Source organism: Opisthorchis viverrini (genome assembly GCF_000715545.1).
Source record: "Opisthorchis viverrini unplaced genomic scaffold opera_v5_116, whole genome shotgun sequence".
Taxonomy (NCBI): Eukaryota; Metazoa; Platyhelminthes; class Trematoda; order Opisthorchiida; family Opisthorchiidae; genus Opisthorchis; species Opisthorchis viverrini.
Window position 1 is genome coordinate 173,342 of NW_008751772.1, and position 22,541 is coordinate 195,882.

General features: G+C 47.0%; 1 protein-coding gene across 1 annotated transcript in view; it reads right to left on the reverse strand.

The window, feature by feature from the left end:
- Positions 1-22,258, reverse strand: part of T265_05870 (hypothetical protein) — a gene marked incomplete at both ends in the record, with an annotated part of 44,971 nt that extends 22,713 nt beyond the window's left edge. The window contains 5 exons of the mRNA XM_009170999.1: positions 6,447-6,637; positions 15,956-15,988; positions 19,628-20,216; positions 20,253-20,505; positions 21,352-22,258. Coding sequence (XP_009169263.1) covers positions 6,447-6,637; positions 15,956-15,988; positions 19,628-20,216; positions 20,253-20,505; positions 21,352-22,258 — 1,973 coding nt within the window. The remainder of the gene's footprint in view (positions 1-6,446; positions 6,638-15,955; positions 15,989-19,627; positions 20,217-20,252; positions 20,506-21,351) is intronic.
- Between the last annotated feature and the right edge of the window lie 283 nt (positions 22,259-22,541).

A 22,541-nucleotide genomic window follows, 5' to 3' on the forward strand; every position in this document is an offset into this window, starting at 1 on the left:
GCCTTTGAAGATAAATTTTTTTTAAATCGTTCAGCTGTAACACCCTTGCGGCGCCTAGCTGCCATGCCACCCGAAGGAAGCACGAGGGCTGGGATGCTGCCACCTCGCTCAAGCCTAGACAGGGGAAGTCGAGAGTCCGAGGTCGGGTTCGAACCACGGACCTTCCGGTAAGTAAATCCGCGCTCTAACCACTTGGTCCATCTCGCCCCTTTCGAGAGAAAGATGAAATCCCAAGGCCCATGTTCACTACTGAGTTTTGACGGAACCTGTCCATGTCGTTAGCCCTCTGGCTTGCTTTGGACTGATGTGACATGGTAAAACAATTTGCTCTCTCACCGACAGTTCCCCTCCCCCAATTGGGCCGGACGAGATCTTGTGCAGCCTTTTGTGTTTACACAGCTCAACCATAGCAAAAATGATCAGGCACACGCTGTAAAGGTACAAACGGACCAGTACACCAGGAACATGGTACATGTCAACCAAACTTGCTAGTTAATTTTGATGTCGTGTGCTTTTCATTGACTGTGACCTGACAATGTCATAATCAATCCTTTTAAACGCTATGAACAAAGGTCTATTTACACCGTACTACACAAACAGACCTCTGAAATTCTGTTCTGTATAGTAATTTTTGTCGAAACGACTCCGACCGGACGTATTGATCGCTTCAGAAAAGTCAATGAAAGTCGTTAGACCGGAACTTGCTATTTCGAACATTGAGACAGGGCGGTAAGGACGCTCATTGTGGACATCTGTCCAGTGTGGTCCAACATTTGGGCCGAGATGACTCAGTGGTTAGAGCGCGAATTTACTGACTGGAAAGTCCGTGGTTCGAACGCGACCTTTGCCTCTCGACAACTTGTCAGTATCCCAGCCCTCGTGTTCCTTTCGGTTGACATGGCAGCTAGGCAGCCGAACGATTATCTTTTCTTAGCTTCAGCGGCTAAATTGTCATACTTCTAGCTGTCCTGCCACCCAAAAGAAGCACGAGGACTGAGGTATGGCCACGTTGCCCATGCCTAGACAGCAGGTTGCGTCAGAACCATCCGGTCAGTAAATTCGCGCTTGAACCACTGAGTCATCTCGGTCCAAATGTCGAATCACAATGAGGGTCCTTATCTGCCTACCACAATGTTCGAAACAGCAAGTTCCGATCTAAAGATTCATGGGGCGTTCATTGACTTTTCTGAGGCGATCAAAAAGCAGCAATACAGGTCGGGTTAGGGAACAGGGATAAGAATAGGCACAATCAGTCAATGGGAACCGAACGCGAAATGAAACTATTGATTTTCCGGCTCCGAAGAAAATTTATTGATCCGAAAAATGACTCTGCATTTATCCAGCTGCCCTCACAGGTGGATGTCCTTGCTGTTGTACGGATACCGTTCATCCGTTGAGGGCACTCGACGGCGCAGTGCGTTGTCGAGAGACAATGTCCCTTTCGAAAGAGGATTTGAACCAAGTGAACACTGTAGATGCGCACCTAAGCGATGCCTTCAGATGACTGAGTCACAATAACTGATATTGCGGTGAATTTCTTCGAAAACTGAGATTGCAGCACTTTTTAACTGAGTTCTAAAGTTATCCACGACTGGTTTTCCTCCACACTGTTTTCTAATAGCTGGAAATTGATTGGTTGTCAACGATTCCTCGTGTAAAATCCTTGAAAAAGGTTAGCCACAGCAACTGAAACCCAGGATTATAACATTTCATTCCAGTACATTGCGTCATGAATTTAACCTTTCCATCTCAAATCGATGATGTCGTTATGAAGAGGTTGAACTGTGGAGAGCATGGCCTAAACCGGTGACCAAGTATTCATGAACTCAGGCAGACCAACCAAGCAAAGTTCGTACACTGAACCTGTCGGGCAATAGGTCAAAGAACGTCAAAGAAATGGCAAATCGCGCTCATTTGCACACCAATTTGATTTTTAAGAACTCAAGTGAATCCCCAAAGAGCCTCTCGTTTGTGATATCCTTTAACTGGTTGTGATGCACAGAGTCTACCTCATGTTTCAGCTGGTGCGATTTGCGGGATATCGCAGTATATTTTCACAAAGTTACTGAAAACTCCTCGACAGTCCACGACCGGTTTCGCCCTTCTTGAGGCTCATCAGGTAGGCGCGCAGCCCCCGAGTTCCCGTCAACCTCATGTTCTACTTGAACCTAAATTGGACTGTTTTCGAGAAATGCACTCATTTTCAAATCAATTTGGTTTTCACAGAAGACTCAAAAGTTCTGTGTCCACCGATGCCCCCCCTTCCCACCACACAAGCAAACGTCGCTGAGTCAATGGACTGTCACATGATGTCTCCACAATTGATGACGAAATGTTTGCAAGTAAATTGTCAAGGTTGACGAAGAGATCAACAGCCACCTGTTGATCACAACCGAATCACGTGCCCGAACTAGCAAGTGTTTGATATATTTCCAACTTAATCTCCCGCGAATGACAGAGTTGGGGTTATCAAAGGTTTTGCTGGAACCCTCACTCACTTTACGTCTTTTTTTGTAAGTGGCTCTTCTTAGTTTAACAAAACGACTATGCGATTATGTGAACGTCACTCTAAATCGCCCAGCTGTAACACTCCTCTTCGGTGCCCATCTTCCATGCCACTCGAGGGAAGAATGAGGGCTGAGGTTTTGCCGGATTGCCCAAGCCTAGACAGGAACAGTCAAGGTACCGGGGTTGGGATCGAACTCCCGACCTTCCGTTCAGTAACCACTGCACTTTTGGTGTACTTTAAGTTCAAATGAAGAGCGAGTACAAATAGAAAAACGAAGGGTCGCAACACCAGAGGAGAACACTGATGCTTTACAGCCGTAAAACCATGTCGATTCATTTGACAGATGGATAAGACAAGGGCTAGATTTCCACAAACCGTCAAAGTGCCTACACCTCCAACACTCATTTTGGTCAGACCGTTTGGGACAAAAAGGTAACCAGCACAACCAAAAAAACTGGAATCCGAGAAGATACGTACCTGCTTGGGTTGTCTCAAAGACTCGACCGTCAGATGTTGCGAAGTGATGGTCAGGCAGACCGAGGTCATCGCCCATTGCTTGTTCGAGTCTGTCCCCAAATAGGATGACATCAGTTTGTCCGACAGGCGAGTAGAGGACAGCTTGAGTCCGACATCTTCACACACTCTATTGATCGCCGCGCTGAAATACGAAACGCAACAGGCATGAATCATGGAAAACCTAGTATGAGTGACGGTCTGAGCCTTTGAAGATAAATTTTTTTTAAATCGTTCAGCTGTAACACCCTTGCGGCGCCTAGCTGCCATGCCACCCGAAGGAAGCACGAGGGCTGGGATGCTGCCACCTCGCTCAAGCCTAGACAGGGGAAGTCGAGAGTCCGAGGTCGGGTTCGAACCACGGACCTTCCGGTAAGTAAATCCGCGCTCTAACCACTTGGTCCATCTCGCCCCTTTCGAGAGAAAGATGAAATCCCAAGGCCCATGTTCACTACTGAGTTTTGACGGAACCTGTCCATGTCGTTAGCCCTCTGGCTTGCTTTGGACTGATGTGACATGGTAAAACAATTTGCTCTCTCACCGACAGTTCCCCTCCCCCAATTGGGCCGGACGAGATCTTGTGCAGCCTTTTGTGTTTACACAGCTCAACCATAGCAAAAATGATCAGGCACACGCTGTAAAGGTACAAACGGACCAGTACACCAGGAACATGGTACATGTCAACCAAACTTGCTAGTTAATTTTGATGTCGTGTGCTTTTCATTGACTGTGACCTGACAATGTCATAATCAATCCTTTTAAACGCTATGAACAAAGGTCTATTTACACCGTACTACACAAACAGACCTCTGAAATTCTGTTCTGTATAGTAATTTTTGTCGAAACGACTCCGACCGGACGTATTGATCGCTTCAGAAAAGTCAATGAAAGTCGTTAGACCGGAACTTGCTATTTCGAACATTGAGACAGGGCGGTAAGGACGCTCATTGTGGACATCTGTCCAGTGTGGTCCAACATTTGGGCCGAGATGACTCAGTGGTTAGAGCGCGAATTTACTGACTGGAAAGTCCGTGGTTCGAACGCGACCTTTGCCTCTCGACAACTTGTCAGTATCCCAGCCCTCGTGTTCCTTTCGGTTGACATGGCAGCTAGGCAGCCGAACGATTATCTTTTCTTAGCTTCAGCGGCTAAATTGTCATACTTCTAGCTGTCCTGCCACCCAAAAGAAGCACGAGGACTGAGGTATGGCCACGTTGCCCATGCCTAGACAGCAGGTTGCGTCAGAACCATCCGGTCAGTAAATTCGCGCTTGAACCACTGAGTCATCTCGGTCCAAATGTCGAATCACAATGAGGGTCCTTATCTGCCTACCACAATGTTCGAAACAGCAAGTTCCGATCTAAAGATTCATGGGGCGTTCATTGACTTTTCTGAGGCGATCAAAAAGCAGCAATACAGGTCGGGTTAGGGAACAGGGATAAGAATAGGCACAATCAGTCAATGGGAACCGAACGCGAAATGAAACTATTGATTTTCCGGCTCCGAAGAAAATTTATTGATCCGAAAAATGACTGCATTTATCCAGCTGCCCTCACAGGTGGATGTCCTTGCTGTTGTACGGATACCGTTCATCCGTTGAGGGCACTCGACGGCGCAGTGCGTTGTCGAGAGACAATGTCCCTTTCGAAAGAGGATTTGAACCAAGTGAACACTGTAGATGCGCACCTAAGCGATGCCTTCAGATGACTGAGTCACAATAACTGATATTGCGGTGAATTTCTTCGAAAACTGAGATTGCAGCACTTTTTAACTGAGTTCTAAAGTTATCCACGACTGGTTTTCCTCCACACTGTTTTCTAATAGCTGGAAATTGATTGGTTGTCAACGATTCCTCGTGTAAAATCCTTGAAAAAGGTTAGCCACAGCAACTGAAACCCAGGATTATAACATTTCATTCCAGTACATTGCGTCATGAATTTAACCTTTCCATCTCAAATCGATGATGTCGTTATGAAGAGGTTGAACTGTGGAGAGCATGGCCTAAACCGGTGACCAAGTATTCATGAACTCAGGCAGACCAACCAAGCAAAGTTCGTACACTGAACCTGTCGGGCAATAGGTCAAAGAACGTCAAAGAAATGGCAAATCGCGCTCATTTGCACACCAATTTGATTTTTAAGAACTCAAGTGAATCCCCAAAGAGCCTCTCGTTTGTGATATCCTTTAACTGGTTGTGATGCACAGAGTCTACCTCATGTTTCAGCTGGTGCGATTTGCGGGATATCGCAGTATATTTTCACAAAGTTACTGAAAACTCCTCGACAGTCCACGACCGGTTTCGCCCTTCTTGAGGCTCATCAGGTAGGCGCGCAGCCCCCGAGTTCCCGTCAACCTCATGTTCTACTTGAACCTAAATTGGACTGTTTTCGAGAAATGCACTCATTTTCAAATCAATTTGGTTTTCACAGAAGACTCAAATGAATCTCTCATGTTCTCCAACTAAATGTGTTTCAAGAAAGCCACCTCATGTTTCAGCTGGTACGATATGCGAGATATCGCAGTATAAATCGTGCAGCTGTAACACCCTTTCGGTGCCTAGCTGCCATGCCACACGAAGGAGGCACGAGGGCTGGGATACTGTCAGGTCGCCCAAGCCTAGACAGGAGGTGTCGAGAGGCAGAGGTCTGGTTCGAACAACGAACCTTCTGGCCAGTAAATTCGCGCTCTAACCACTTGGTCCATCTCGCCCCAGTATATGTTCCAGAAAGAAAGCCCTTCGACAACCCACTACTCGTTTCGTTCTTCCACTTGGGGTTCATCAGGCAGGCGAAGTCCCGAGTTTCCATCAGCCAAATTCCACAAAACTCCCCAGATATACTCATCTGTACACCAAATTGATTTTCACGGAGAACTCAAATGAATCGCAGCGGAATATCACACACGAGGGATTCAGGTGGAATATGGCTGGGTCTACCAATAAAACCAAATTGGTGTACGAATTAGTGCGATTCGCTGATTTCGTACGATTTTGGTAGAGGTTGACTAAAACTCAGAGACTGCGTCTACCTGATGAGCATCAAGAATAGTGAAACCGGTTATGGGCTGTCGAAGTGTTTCAGACGACCCGGTGAACCGTTTCCCTCGAAAAAATCCTAGACATAATTGCTAACAAAATCGAACATGACGGTTAGGACGGTCAGGTCCCAAAGAACAATTCTACCCTTTGTAATATTTCACTGAGATTTCATTTCCTCTCTGTTGTAGCGAACTAAGACGCAGCGGTCTTTCTTCCATTGGTTAATCTGCAATATAGCTGATCTTCATCCGGTGTCCTTTGTCTTCTTCCTTGAGGTTTCCCCACTCAAGTAACTAGAATAGCAACGTGACAGAACAAACCTCATCAAGCTCCGAAATCACTCAGCTAGCACAATACAACGCAACAGCAAAACATCAACCAACTTACTGCGCAATCTTTGTTCGGGTCTCCAAGTCTACCGACTTGATAGATACTAGCACGGGTATGGAACCAACGTAACGCAGTTCGAACTGGACACCCACATCAGGTGCTAACTGATCATCGGAATATAACCACCGACTACCGCCAGACATGGACCAAGTGCTGTCAAGAGGAAAAAAGTTGCGAAAATTAGCACCCTACAAAAAAAAATTCGGGTAAGGCACTCAAAACAGTGCAGAAAGTCTTTCGAGAGGTCACCGCAACATAGCTATTCCACGGAAACAAAAAGTCTGGTGTACCCAGGAGACGAACCTTGCACCACCTTCACCAGAGGGTCAATTCTTCTGCCGCGGAACCTTTTATAGCTCCATACAAACGATAACATCCGAGTGCGAACTCATCTCTGCGGTAGAATTTTCGACTGCTGGGTAAGAAACCATGGTAAGCGGGTTTTGATATTGATGATCCCATCTCAGAAAAATAGATTTTTTGCTCTTTCTTGCAGATCTCTGTGGACAACGGGCACAAAGACACAGATTTGCACTCAAATGCCTGTGACCTGCATTATCGACTAGTCCTGTTCGTCCATACGCAACAGGCTTCATCGTCTTTTGTTGAAGAATGATACTCAGCAAACCTCATCCTCCATAGTTTGCCCAATTGACTGGAGTTGTTTCGCTTCATCAGTGCTTCCTCGGATCAGACCCCTGTGTTGACACACTCCAAAGTAAGTTGGAAGTTGTATTAGTTCTGATTGTAGTGTGACAGATGAGGTGAATGCACGAATCTGCAAGGCTCGGGCCGCGTTTGCTAACTTGAGACACCTATGGCGTCAGAATGGTTTATCCCTGAATCTGAAGGGACGTGTGTATCAAGCTACAGTACGGGCTGTTTTGTTGTATGGCCGTGAGACTTGGCCTATTCGAGCAGCGGACCTGAGACGTCTTCAGGTGTTCGACAATCGTCTCAGAACCATAGCTCGTGCGGGTTGGTGTCGGCGAATCCGTAACGAGGCAGTTAGAAAACGTGTTTTCGGTTGTGTAACGGGTACTTCCATTGAAGAATGTGTCCAGCACCAGAAGCTGAGTTGGTTGGGACATGTGCTGCGTATGCCGAATCATCGTTTGTCGAAGAGAGTCATGTTTTCCATGCCCAGTTCGGAGCGGCGTAAACCGAGTGGTGACCAACCCATGACCTGCCAGAGGGGTGTGAAGTTGATCACGGGTGCCATTAGTGCTACTCACCTTCCAGGATGGGGACCGCGTGATCCTCGTTGTGCCTGGTTGGAGGCACTACACTATATGGCTGCCAACCGATGTCAGTGGCGTTCTTGTTGTCAGTTTCTGTCCAGATTACCTGAGTGAATGTCTGGAGGTATAGGCACCTCAGAATGATTGTGGTAAGCTAGCACTAAGTCCCTTCCCCGTCCACCTTAACTCTTTCCTTTACAATAAGGCTTTCCAATAAATCATGGTTAAACGGTAGTGAAGCATCGGTGTTGAACACTGATGTCATGGACGCGCCATTGACGACGATGAACATAATAGGTTAATTGTGCATTCGCACCCGTAAAGCAGTAGATACTTTGTTCCGGAAGTGTTTCCGGCGCCATTAAATTCGGCGACTCGGTCATTTGCGTATCATTCCGATTAGTGTGCCAAGAAATTGCTTTCTTTAAAGCCGAACCAACAGTGACGTAGAGAATGACAAGCTACGGCTTCGCTTGAGCACAAACGATCTTGTTTTCCACTACACAAGTTGTACACTGTGGTATAAACTTCATACTAATCGCGCTTACGACGCAGATGCATGCATCTAGACTGTTTGTGTTACTCTCCAAATAAACTGATATAGGTGTGAAGCAGGATAGCATCATTGTTGAACAATAGCACTAACGAACGACGATGGAGAGCTTTCATTCATCATCATCATCATCAAAGATAGCAACGTCAGTGTTGACACTAGTGCTTCACTACCTGGACGCGCCATTGGCAACCGGCTTTCGGAGGATACTGGGTCATGATTGGCTGTTGGGTCCACACTTTCTGTCGATCAGAGCTCACCTTGATGCTGGAATGGCAAGCGGCCCGATCTTCTGGCCAGTCACATGCGGAGTTGGGCTTTTTGATCACAGTAGCTCCTAAATGTAACCAGTAGGGCGGTTTCGATGCGAGATTCTGCCCAACACTGAATCATCATTAACGTTTGCCGTTTTTAAACAGTGATTCATCAGGAGAAAGTGCCAACGCATAAATCTGGAGAGACTGGTCGCCAGGAAGAGATGTCACTCCCAAACCCATACTGCAAAAAGCAGCAAGAATTTGCGGCCAACTGTCTACTCAATACACAACAAGGCATCCTGCGTGAACAGCTTACAAAGTGGCCTAGTGTAGGAATATCGTCCGGAAGTTCGCGAAAATAACTGAGGTTTGTTTTTCGGAAAACAAGTAGACAAGGGAATATCCAAAATTGGGCTGCATATTACCGTGAATAAAGACTAAAACTGGCACTGATCAGTGGAAGTTCTTTTCCGTCTATCAACTTTAGGTCACGTATTAAACATATGTTGGTTCCAGCTGCAACATACTCGTCTTTGGATATTCGCCCTTCATAATCCAGTAGAGTCACGGACTAAAGATGTTAGCTAACTGTGGATGGGCGGTAAATTAAAAAATCCAAATCGTCCAGCCGTAGCACCCTTCCGGTGCCTAGCTGCCATGCCACACGAAGGAGGTACGAGGGCTGGTATACTGACAGGTCGCCCAATCCTAGACAGGGGAAATCGAGAGGCAGAGGTCGGGTTCGAACCACGGACCTTCCGGTCAGTAAATTCGCGCTCTAACCACTTGAGCCATCTCGCCCCGGATAGACAGTGACTGACGCGTCAAAAGAATGGTACTGCGGAGATGGACACATGCCCGAATAGCATAACTAGAACGATAGAAGACATGACAAAACTAGGGGCAGCCCGAGGTTAACTGCAGGTGAAGACACTTCACCTGGGATACAGCTCAGACGACAAGTGGTTGAGGAGAATGTCACATGGCAAACACAGCGAAATTTACCGAGTCAAGACACACGAAGCCTCTCGTTAGCATGGCACACACCTCACTAACTCCAAAAAGGAAATTACCAAACGTAATTCGGACCTCAGAGATTCCTGTACAGACTTCAACAGACACATTACCATCAAAGCTAACACAACCACCGAGGCATCTAAAGGTCTCCACAAACTCTAGTGTTTTTCCTTGAATTGCCAAGGAGCGTGTTCATAAGTTTCGCATCCTGAAGCGTAAACTTGTGTTTCGTAGGTGCAAGGCAAATGCCGAAAGGGTTTGTGATGCTGGTCGGTTTATTCGGCTGTGCTCGTACTTCGTCTTCGTCTTCAGATATTAGGACGATGTCAACTGCGTACTCCTGATCGATGAGGTTCTCACCAGCAATGACTTGAACAGCGGGGTTTTCGCACCAGTTAATGATAATGATAATCGTTCAGCTGTAGAACCCTTTCGGTACTAGCTGCCATGCCACTTGAAGGGAGTACGAGGGCTGGGATACTGCCAGGCTGCCCAAGCCTAGACAGGGGAAGTCGAGAGGCGGAGGTCGGATTCGAACCACGGACTTTCCGGTCATTAAATTCGCGCTCTGACCACTGAGCCACTTCGCCCCTTTTGGCGATATCGAAGTTGATAAGTGTTCTTTTCCGACACCACTTCCTGTAGGAAAGCTTTTAGAGAACTCAACAAATCCATACGCCCGGAATTATGTGAATATAGGGGCTGGATTGGGTTCACGAACAACTCGGTATCCAGTGCTCAGCAAGTGTAGTTAGGGGCACTGATTGGTCAACAGGATCGTTACACACCCTTGAAGTCAATGAACAATAAGATTGTGAGTCGTCTATAAAAATGGTCTTGCTGCAACACTTGAAGAAGGGTGAAGATAGAGTCGATAGGGCCTCTACCCGGTAAAAGTCCCGCTTGAAGAACACGAATCAAGGTTTCTGGTGCCGGTTGAGTAAAAATCAGTGACACCAGGAGCTTTGCTGCAACAGCAGTCAGACAGGCACGTCTGTTGGTTTTACATTCACTGTGAGTACCCTTTTTGGAGGGGGTGCTATTATCGAATCACCCCAATTGTCTGGTCGTGTGAACAGTAATGACTGCAGAAAGAAGGCGTTCAGCTGTAGCACCCTTCCGGTGCCTAGCTGCCATGCCACCCGAAGGAAGCACGACCGCTGGGATACTGCCAGTTTGCCCAAGCCTAGACAGGGGAAGTCGAGAGGCGGAGGTCAGATTCGAACCACGGACCTTCCGGTCAGTAAATTCGCGCTCTAACCACTTGGGCCATCTCGCCTCTGTATTGTCGAATGGCCAGAAGACATGACCTCTGAGGACAGATGGAAGGTGGAAAGTGATGTAGATAAATCGGTTCAGTTCAGTTGTGTTCAGTTCCGTTCAGTTCAGTTTAGGTCAGGTCAGTTCAGTTCAATTTATCTTTAGTTTAGCTGAATTTAGTTCAGTTTGAACCCATTGAGAACTGAGTTCTAACCAGCATAACACAACTACCACGAAAATTTGATAGATTGTTGTTAAAACTGACACAGGTCAGTCGTGAATAGTGGTTTGCTTGTTTGTGAAGGGCTCCTGCATTCAGACTGCTAAGAAATATACTGAAGCATGATCTAGCCAGCAAATCTGGCTGCAATCGTTAGGTTTGTTATTCAAAGACGCACAATTTCGAGAAACATTTACCGAACAAATCGATGTCCAACCGACAGAAAGCTGGAACGATTGGTGCGGTAAAACTGTAGAAAAACAAGCCCGAGATGATACCCATGACTAAGGAACTCGAATCAGTTCATATGAATACCTCTGTCTTACTTTGAGTGTGTATCGTGGTATCAAAGTTTTGACAGCCACCTTCAAATGTCTGTTGACTTAACCTATGCTTGTTCTTTATGAGATTGTATGTATCCCGCTTTTCGATCAACGAGACCAGTCCTTTTTGTACAAAACTCGTTCAATTCTACCTGCAAGTATTTTGCTTGAAAGGCCACGGATGCCCAGCTATTGTGCCGCGCAACTCACTAGGGTTCGTGAATCTGTGCTATTCTACACTGTTTCCGCAGAGGAGGAATTCTGCTATTAAGTTCACCATTTAGAATTGATCAAGGACAAATACGCAAAGACGCTTCATCAGTGTCACATCTGTCTGAAAAGCATACCATACTGTTGTTTATTCCAAGAATCGTCCATTATTTTTGGAACCCACAAAACCAATCTCTACAGGGGAAGTCCAGTGAAAAGCGCAGGCCTTCTACTGATTCGCCTGTTTTCATACGACTTGATCTAATGGCGGAGGTATTTGTGAGAATTGATTTTCGTACGTATATCGGTATAACCAGACGAACCAGTAATTCAAAATTCAGCGCAGCGTAACAACCAACACGTATGTATTCGAACTGGCGTACATGTGCAGCATATGGAATATTGAAACAAGAGAGTAAAGCAATGACTAGAGTATCAGTCATGTTCATCACATCCGCCACACCTTGAATGAGCGTGTGGATGTTTATAGTCCAGTGGTGGTGGTCTTGACCGCAATCTTTCGGATCTTCTCGGAATGGAAAGTTCAGACCCTTCACAAATTGTGTGCTCTTCAGATACGTTTTGTTCGGATACCATAAGATCATTTACAAAGGACTCATCAGTAGTTGAAACAGCAGGAGTGCCGTTAACAGACTGACTTCTGGTATTGAACTCAACCTGGTCAATGTGCCTCCGGTGGCAAGCAGATAGAAAGCCCTCTTACCAGGCGCAATTGTTATCAAAGTCGCGACGCTTGATGGGGGATGAAACCGAGGAGGATCATGAAGCCGCTTGGCGAAGGCTACACCGTGCACTTCAGGTTCGTGTTTTCTTTTCCTCCTACAGTTGATCTCAACAAAGAAACTGAATGCCCGATACAAGATCATTTTAGGTAAGAATCTATTTTTGTGGTGGGGACTAGTTATCGAGGATGCATGGGAGCAGGTAAACGTCATCAGTCCAATATTTTAGTGGCCGTGAATGACGTGCGAGAAATTTTTTAGTGTATCTATAATGTTCCACAAGTATTCTTCTCGCTTCTGTCAGCTTGGCCACATCGTCAAGGAAACGTTTCGCGACATCGTCATGGATTTGACAACCAACCATAAGCCAATGCTAAATGGCCTGTCCAAGAGGGATGAGCTCATGTGTTTCAAGGCAGTATTCGATCAATTCCGGACGCACTGCTTCACAATTCAGCAGGCAAGTTGACCTCCTGATTTACGGAAACAAGGGTGTGCAAAATATGCATTCATTACTAGCCAAAGCATCCACCCACGGCGTCACGTAGGGCAAGCCTCAGTCTCAAGATTGCTCTTAGTTAAACGTCCAGCAAATTAAGTTTCCGGGCAGATGTGCTACTCACATCAATACCACCTTCGTTCTTTTCCTGGGGCGAGATGGCTCAAGTGGTTAGAGCGCGAATTTACTGACCGGAAGGTCCGTGGTTCGAACCCGACCTCCGCCACTCGACTTCCCCTGTCTAGGCTTGGGCAACGTGACAGTATCCCAGCCCTCGTGCTTCCTTCGGGTGGCATGGCAGCTAGGCACCGAAAGGGTGCTACAGCTGAACGATTATTATTATTATTATTATCTTTTCCTGAAATTGGACGTTGTTGCCGCAACATGGTGTTCATTGGTTCAACATTTTGTAAGCTATTTTTCGTCATAGCCCGTTATCACTAGGGCGACAGATGGGCAGACAGTTCTTCGGCCTTGTGGATCCACCAAAGTTCTCGGTCTGCGCGTATTTTCACTGTGGGGATCAAGACGGTATGCTAAGTATTGAAGGCAAGTTTAGATGCACGCGCGCCACTGGGCGCGCAAGTGGGATGTGTTTGAAATTGTCTCTCGCCATTGACGTGTCTCGTCTTGGAGTTCCCATCCAGAGAGGTGACAATGACCAGCATAGCTGAGTTTCATGATAATTGCTTTCATGTCATGCTGCTAAGTCATTGCTTGACCTCCCCTGGCTCCCTCCCGCCCGTAGCGTGGTTGTGCGAAAAAAGCTGTCCGAGGAAATCGATCGAGCGGCATACGGAGCACATGACCAAGTCAGCTCATCTTACTTAATGTGATCAGCTCACGAGCGAGTTACTTCCTCAGGTGCTTCAGTTACTTCTTCGAAATGCTTCATCTTATGGGATGTGATCAGCTCACGAGCGAGTTACTTCCTCAGGTGCTTCAGTTACTTCTTCGAAATGCTTCAACATTTCTGATCCAATGTTCTAAGGCGATGGTCTGCAGACACCGGTAGTTAAACACTGTAATTGTCCCAACATCCACAGTGCACAAAAGCCAGGTTTCTGACGCACATAACAATATGGCGCTTACCTAAGCATCGTCAACTCGACCCTTCACAGATAAGCCTATGTCACGCCTACGCCACAGATGATGGCGACTGACAGAAATTGCTCTGACCTCCCCAATCCAAGCAAAAATATCGACGTCGAGATTGAAGCAGCTACCCAGGTAGGTAAGCCTGTCTACCACCTCAGTCGGTCCATCAGCAAGCAGGAGATCCGGGTTCTGGCCCACCCAGCCTTGTAGCAGCATTCTGCACTCCACCGGAGTGAGGTGCATGCCAAATCATGAGAAAGGATTATATGGATTATTCAATAAAACCTGCATTACTGTGGCGTCAGATCCAAGGAGAGGTATGTCGTCTGTGTACTCGGCATCCGTGAGCGGACACCGTATGGGCGCTTTGACACCACAGATAGTAGACACTAGAAGTGCATCTTCCATGATCATACTGATAATGAATGTGGAGAGAAGGGGCGAAAAAGGATAGCCTTCCCGACGCCACATGACGTGGTGAGCTCAGTCGACAGCTTGTCGTAGACGTTCATGAGTCCACGGGAGTTGGCATAAAGCATTTCAAGGAGCCAAATTATGGGGGGCACCTCTGCCACGTAGATACTGCCAAAAAGTCTACAATCGTTCAGCTGTAACACCCTTTCGGTGCCTAAATACCATGCCATCCAAAGGGAGCACGCGGGCTGGGATACTGCCGGTTTCTCAAGTCTAGGCAGAGGTTGGGTTCGAACCACGGACATTCTGGTCAGTAAATTTGAGCTCTAACAGCTGAGCCATTTCTCTCCTACTTCATAATGGCACAACCCGCCACGTGAACAACGTATGACTTGGCAGAATGGTGTGGAAGAGATTGCGAATACTTCAGGTGTTGTTAAGGCAATTTGCTTTTCAGGGGCGGTAGGAGCTCTCTAGCGCCGAACTGGAAAATATCGATGGCGAAGGCATTCGTGTTGTCAGTTTCCTTCCAGATTGTCTGGCTGGATGCCTAGAGGGGTACGCCTCAAAGTGCCTGCAATAGGCCAGCACACTGTCCCGTCCCTTACCCATTCTTCTCTCTTCGTCTCACTTCAAGGCTTCAGATATAATTAGATAAACTTTGCAACTATATGGTAGACAAGTGCCAACGCTGATGGAGGCGAGATGGCTCAGTGGTTATAGGGCGAATTCGCTGACCGGAAGGTCTGTGCATCGAACCCGACGTCTATTTCTCGACTTCCCCCGTCTAGGCTTGAGCAACGTGGCAGTTTATGGTTGTACGGCAGTGAAGCATCAGTGCCAACACTGATGTTGCTGTCTTTGATGACTATGATGATGAGCATCCCAGCCCTCGTGCTTCCTTCGAATGGCGCAGCAGCTAGGCACCGGAAGGGTGCTACAAATGAACACTTATCATCCTTCGAAGCTGATGTTTCTGTCTCTGATGATGTTGATAATGATGAATTTGAGTTTGCTTGACGCGCTTCCGCAAAGTCATGTACTGATATTTGCCGACAGCCAATAGACAATATGCAGAATCAAGAGCCAAAATGTGCTTTCTCCAAAACGCCACAACAAGTTTCAGGCCGAAATTCACGGTACGGTGCATCGTCCTACTCTTATTGACCAAGAACTGAACCAAGTTCAGCAAGCTGGTGTTTCCTAACCAACCACAAACTTGGCATTCGATGGTTCTACGGTTGTAGGGAAGAAAGCCAACGAAATCACCGGATTGTGTACACTTGTCCCCGACGCCAGCGCTACAATGAACGTGGGCGAGATGGCTCAAGTAGTTAGAGCGCGAATTTACTGACCGGAAAGTCCGTGGTTCGAATCCGACCTCCGCCTCTCGACTTCCCCTGTCTAGGCTTGGGCAGCCTGGCAGTATCCCAGCCCTCGTGCTTCCTTCGGGTGGCATGGCAGCTATGCACGCTAAGGGTGCAAGAGCTGAACGCATTGCTATCCGCTACCTCTTCTAGATTTACTCCCGAAACTGAATAGAGGAAAATATTTTGAAAGCACGGTGCGTTCCTGAATGCCCGATCATCGTTTGGTGCAAAGAAAGTGCCAGCCATAGTTCGACCAGTTATGGATACAGTGAAGGAGAATGCCCCAAATTGTGCTGCTTACCTGGACTTCTTCATTGTTTTCAGCCTCGACAAACTGTAGCAGGTCCCCCAATTAAGGTCTTGATCCTATTCAAGAATGACTTCAGAAGGCGAAGAAAAATGCGCCTTTCCATGCGGTTAATGAAGTAGCTCGGCTTCGTTATTGACGAATATATGGTTAGGGCATGAACTTACTGACCGTGGTTCGTATCTCGATTTGGGCAACCTACCGGTATCTCAGGCCTCATGCTTCTTTCGAGTGGCATATAGACACAGCTCGACGATTACAATTTGTTTATTATTATGTATAATATGAACCAGCTACTCACTAAGGACATGGTCAGTAGAATGCAGTTGACCCAATAGAATTTCTGGTGAGCTCCGGTATCATCATTGCAACAACACTAGGGGAACACGGGTGCTCCACTGCCATGCAGCTGTCAAGTTCTAAAATAACTTCATAACGGACGGCCCAATGAGACAGAAAGGGGGGCCTAGAGATGGCCTATCGCAAAACTATAAGGTGCCTCCAACACTCAGTCAAACAATCGTAATAGCCTAAACGCCACTGTCATCGGTTGACCAATATATCGCTGATTGGCTACAGCCGAGTAGGTGGAGGATCCTATCTTGCAAAGAAATCAACACCGACAGTTCAAACTTTTGGTAATATCCTTCAATCTTTTCTGCCTCGTCACATTCCGTCCACTTCTCAGTTTTCATCACCTCGAACTGGTCGCGAAAAACAGTGCTCTTTTTGGCAGGTAGCCTACGGGGGGGGGCAAGATGACCCAAGTGGTAAGGGTGCGAATTCGCTGACCGGAAGGTCCGTGGTTCGAACCCGGTCTCTGCCTCTCGACTTCCCCTGTCTAGGCTTGGGCAACCTGGCAGTATCCCAGCCCTCGTGCTTCCTTGGGTTGGTATGGCAGCTAAGCACCAGAAGGGTGGTACAGCTGAACGAATGGGTAGCCCCTCACAGGGCACGGTTGACACCGCATACTGCAATAGGTCATCCTCCTTCCAGGACGCAAAATCAAAGTAAAATACTATTCCACCAGCGGTCTCGGGCAGGCTGGCGCACTGTGGCATCTTGTTGACTCAAGTGGACTGGAGCCACTGGTCACATTGATCCCGTTGGAGTCAGGGATAGACCGCTTTGTATCAAAAGCAGCTCGCGCACAGTGATAGCGGATATGGCCGGTAACAGTAGCAGCTGGGATTTCCTATTGTAGTTCACACAGTACCGTCGCTATCAGCGGAAGAGTACCCGCCCAAAAGACGAATTGAGAACCCTTACCAACAGCCATAACGCACTATCAACGGCTGAAGAATAAACTTTTCCTGGAGCGTGCTGTCACCTCAAGAAACTGTCAAAAACAGTGTAAAAGCAGCTTCACATTGAGCGTCCTGTAGCGAACGGAACAAATTACCTCAGTGTGTCGACTAACACTCGTAGGTTTGGTAGACCTCCAGATCATATTCGCAGTGAATTGGCGACAAAAGAACCAGCGAGTTACATATTGCTGACTGCAACCAGGCGAACCCTGATCATGAAGTCATACCGACTATGTAGTCACACTTGTTAGTTGGAAACTAATCGATCGCTTCAAAAACTCCAAAGACTTGTGCTGTCGAATAGATAGGAAGGGGCATGTAGACAGATGGTAGCGTGTCGGTACTGCACTCCAGATCGAAGGCGCTAAAATGGGGTAAGCGATCTGCCCCTCATCTGTTCGTTTTGGTTGGTTGATTCATAAGCATGGGAGCAGAAGTCTCAGTAGTATATTTCAGCTCCGTCTTGTGTTTACACCGTACCAGATACTGACCAGTCTCACGCGAGGCTTGATTTGGTCCGACCAGGTGAATCCGAATTACAATTCAATCCTAGTAGTTATTTCACCTTAAAACCCATGAACTGAGACAGTCTGATCTGAAGGCACATCTGAATGCCTCTGATATACGCTCCCTTGAAGAGACCGCAAAACCTACTACATCTGAGGCCAAGCCTCCGCGTGCGTCGCACTCACGACGCCATACAGACCAGATCCTCAAGCCTATTTAGCTATTATAATATAATTCTTGACTTAGATGCCATGGCAGCAAACTTCAAGCGGGATATGATTAACAACATCCTACAAACAGAGTGCCTTAGTGTTTACCGCTGGACGCTGCAAAGGCCGAGAGACGTTGCACGCAAGTGATTGGCCAAAATACGAAACGGCGATCGGCTCGATATCCAGCCAAGCCCTCATTGGTAGAGAATGAACATTACCACACCACACTGTTTTGGGATCCTATTGATTCGTCAAAATATCACAGTGAAGCACCCCTGTCAATAAATATCACCCGTTTTAGTTGATTTCAGTAGCATGCATGAAGAAGGGTAACTGAATGCGAGTGTTGGGAAGCTGAGGCGGTCACAGTGCATCAACAGGTTTTCACCGTGGATCCAGCTATCACGCGGTGGGGACTTGGTAAGAAGATTTTCAGGTTCAGCGCGCACACTTTATTAGGCAGAAGTTTTTCTCATTTCTGGTGGCTGATGCGTTGAATAGCCTTCTTCCGACTTTTTCCACCCTCCTTCACCACCCAGTTCAAAACATTATTACACGCATTTTTACGATAATCCTGGTGTCGGTATGCTTTCTCCAAGGTGCTGAGAACTTGAAAAGCGATGCTACACCCCTTTTGCTATTACCTCATAGTCGAACGGCAGCTGCTGAACGACAAGAACAAAACCGACCGAGATCTTGGGTGAAAGCCTTGATCCTGTGTATCTGTAGTGGATAACGTGAGCAAATACCAGTCCAAAGTAGTGAAATCAAGTGAGTAAAAATAGGCGAGATCATACAACTCACAGTTCGTTGGTACAGTTAGTTATTACCACCACAATGAATCCAAAGCGATCTCCTTCCTGGAATCTTCCTTGGTATACACCTAGATACTTTCTATCCCGTCGTAGTCTGAAAGGTAGATCACCGCTCGTTAATTCACTGCCAGCGTAATTCGACACAGCAAGAAGGGACCACGCCTTTCACGAGGTACAGAATTTGTATTGTCTCTATATTTCTTTTTCGTTCATTTTAAACAAAAGTTACTCGGTAAGAAGAGAAGAGGAATAAGCTGAGATTTTATTGAGAGATAGAAAGTGGTACAATTTGAGTAATGATAAGTTACGGAGAAAGTACCAACGTACAATGGTCAGAAGAATCACCATAGAACAAATAAACGCCGATAAGGAACGCCACTAAGATATGTAACTGTGCAGCTTCGTTTGCCATGTCACTTTTCTACCAGAACGAGTATGAACAAACGGCTGTAAGTTATCCGGCTTTTGAGTTGCTATGTCGTTCGTGTTAAGCGGAGGCGTAGATAAGCGTTGTGATTGGTTGATAGGAGAGTATACGGTGGGATCAATGTGCGCTACTTTTAGTCGATCGACGCTGACGGTATCTTGAACACCTCCTTTGTCGATGACGAAATATTTAGGTCGGCGCGAAATAACGCGGTATGGGCCGACGTATGGTGGCTGTAACGGTTTCTTCACCTGATCAACCCTAACGAAAACGAAGTCACAATATTGTAGCACTGGGGAGATTTGTGATGCACGAGTATGTAAACGCGTTGGTTGAGCTCTAAGATGTCTCACAAAGGAGCGTAAACGATTAACATACATTGTTGGGTCTATTCTCACTGCTTCCTTTTGCTCAGCAACAAACTCGCCAGGGAGTCGGAGAGGGCTGCCGTAAACCATTTCGGCGGTCGAACAGCCTAAATCTTCTTTCACTGCAGATCGGATCCCCAAAAGTACGAGCGGGAGATGCTCTGTCCAATTTTGAGGATTACCGTGAGCAATCAATGCTGCCTTCAGCTGCCGATGGAAACGCTCGACTAAACCGTTGGCACACGGGTGGTAAGCGGTAGTGTGGATGTGCGTCGAGCCAAGGAGACGGCTAAGGTCTCGAAAGAGCGAAGACTGGAACTGTGGGCCGCGGTCCGTAGTGATTGTTGTTGGTACTCCGTAATGGGCAATCCATGACTCGAGAAAAGCGTGAGCCACGGTTTCGGAGTGTGTGTCTTTGATCGGCACGGCGATAGGCCAGCGTGTAAAACGATCAATGCATGTGAAAACATACGAAAAATTGTGTGACGGAGGCCACGGGCCAACAAGGTCTATGTGAACATGGCTGAACCGACTATCAGGACTGGAAAAATGACCGAGAGGAGTAACAGTATGTCGATGGACTTTGCTCTTTTGACACGCAATACATTCACGAGCCCACCTAGTGATGTCCCTATTCATATTAGGCCACACGAACCTATCGCTGATAAGCTTCCGAGTAGCTCGGATACCTGGATGCGACAAATTATGTAACTGATTGAAAATCACCCAACGGAGCGAAGCAGGTATAAATGGTCTGGGAGAACCTGTGGAGACGTCGCACGTGACACTTTCGGTTGAATTGGGTATAGGAAGTTGTTGTAACTTTAGCGATGGAAAAGACGACTGCACAAGTTCGGTATCCCTCTTTTGATGTACAGCCAGTTCAGATAAGGGAAACTCCGTAAAGCCTAAAGAATCAATCTGCATACGTGAAAGTGCATCAGCAACTATATTTGATTTATCTTCAATATAACGGATGTCAGTCATAAATTGAGGTATATATGCCAGCTGCCGGATTTCTCGGGGAGAATATCGATCGAACGTACTTTGGAGAGCGAAGATCAATGGTTTATGGTCCGTCAAAACTGAGAAATATCGACCCTCTAAAAGATGTCGAAAATGGCGTATTGCCAGATATATAGCTAATAATTCTCGCCCAAACGTGCTGTAACGGGTTTGTGCGGGCTGCAGACGTTTCGAAATGAATGAGAGAGGTTGAAATTCTGCATCTTTTATTGTCTGAAGGACTGCACCGACTGCTTCTTGCGAGGAATCTGTGGCGAGGTACAACTTGGTGTGTGGATCGGATGGAATGTAATGCAAGAGCGTCGAGTGAGTGAAGCAGGATTTCAGTCGGTCAAATGCTAGGAGAGCTTGTTCTTTAAGAACTAACTTGCGAGTACCCTTTCAAAGTAAATCGGTTAGGGGTTGAGCAAGTTGAGCACACTCGGGGATGAATCGACGGTAGTAATTGACTAACGCCAGAAAACGACGCAGTTGTCTTACGGAAGTTGGGGCGGGGTAGTCAGCCAACGTGTTTACTTTTGAGGGTTGTGGTCTGATGCCTTTATGGTCAATGATGTGGCCAGGAACTTCGATGGAAGGTACACCGAATTCACATTCCTCAACTTGGAGAATGATACCCTGTTATCGAAAACATTCAAAGACGGCTTTCAAATGGTGCATATATTCAGTGTGTGAACTGCTGGCAATGAGGACATCATCTATGTAGGCGTAAGCGAAATTTAACCCACGTAAGCCTTGGTCAATGAAACGTTGGGAGGTCTGGGCAGCATTGCGTAAACCAAAGGGCATGCGGAGGAATTCGAATAAGCCGAAAAGAGTGGTAATTGCCGTTTTCGGTATATCGTCAGTGGCTACTTGTATCTGGTTATAAGCACGGACAAGGTCGAGTTTCGAGAAAACAGTTTTCTGGTCCAGGGTCGAAGCGAAATCATGTATGTGGGGTACAGGATACCTGTCTGGAACGGTGGCCTTGTTAAGCGCCCGATAGTCTCCACAAGGTCGCCAATCGCCACTGGTCTTCTTCTCTACCATGTGAAGTGGTGATGCCCAAGAAGAACTAGATGGACGTATAATGCCCAACTCGAGCATGTGCTCAAACTCACGTTTGGCTGTAGCCAGCTTATCTGGTGCTAAACGACGAGGACGCGATGACACAGGGTTTCCGGTGGTGAGAATCTTGTGTGTGACCTCGTGATGCAGTTGCGTTGGAAAAGCTGAAGGTTGGAATAAGTCTTTGTATTCCTTGATCAGGTCAGCATATGGGTCAGCTAAATCGGGGGTGAGGACCTTGATTGCAGGAGGCGTTGAACAGCACTGGATTCCAGCGATGCTCAAATTGGTTGCTTGGTCCACCAGTCTGCGACCTTTCACGTCTACTAGAAGCCCAAAGTGTGTGAGAAAATCAGCCCCTAGGATAGCAGTTTGTACATCGGCTATTAAAAATACCCAACGAAACGTGCGTCTAAGACCTAGGTTAAGCGTCATGGAACGATGGCCATAAGTGAGGATTCGAGACCCGTTTGCCGCACGAAGTGTAAGAGCCGTGGTTGAGTGACGTTCCTTAGATGAAGACGGTAAGACGCTGACTTCAGCACCAGTATCGACTAAGAAACGCTTGTGGGTCAGGTTATCCATAACGTGAAAAAGGCGACTTACGTTGGGGCCAAGAACAGTTGTCGCCGTTACTGTCTGGCCTTGTCGTTTCCCTGTTGACGATGGAAGTTACAGGGTTTGACACAATTACGTGCCTTTGAGCCAAACTTTCGATGGTATCGGCAGATCCATGTAGACTCGTCACGGTTGAAGAATGAACGTGAACGTGTAGGATGAGAGCGTGAAGTTGACCGAGAGCGGTGAGTTAGTTTGGCGGAAATTTGGGAGATCTGTAGAGAAAGTTCTGAAACTTGTTGCTTCAGGG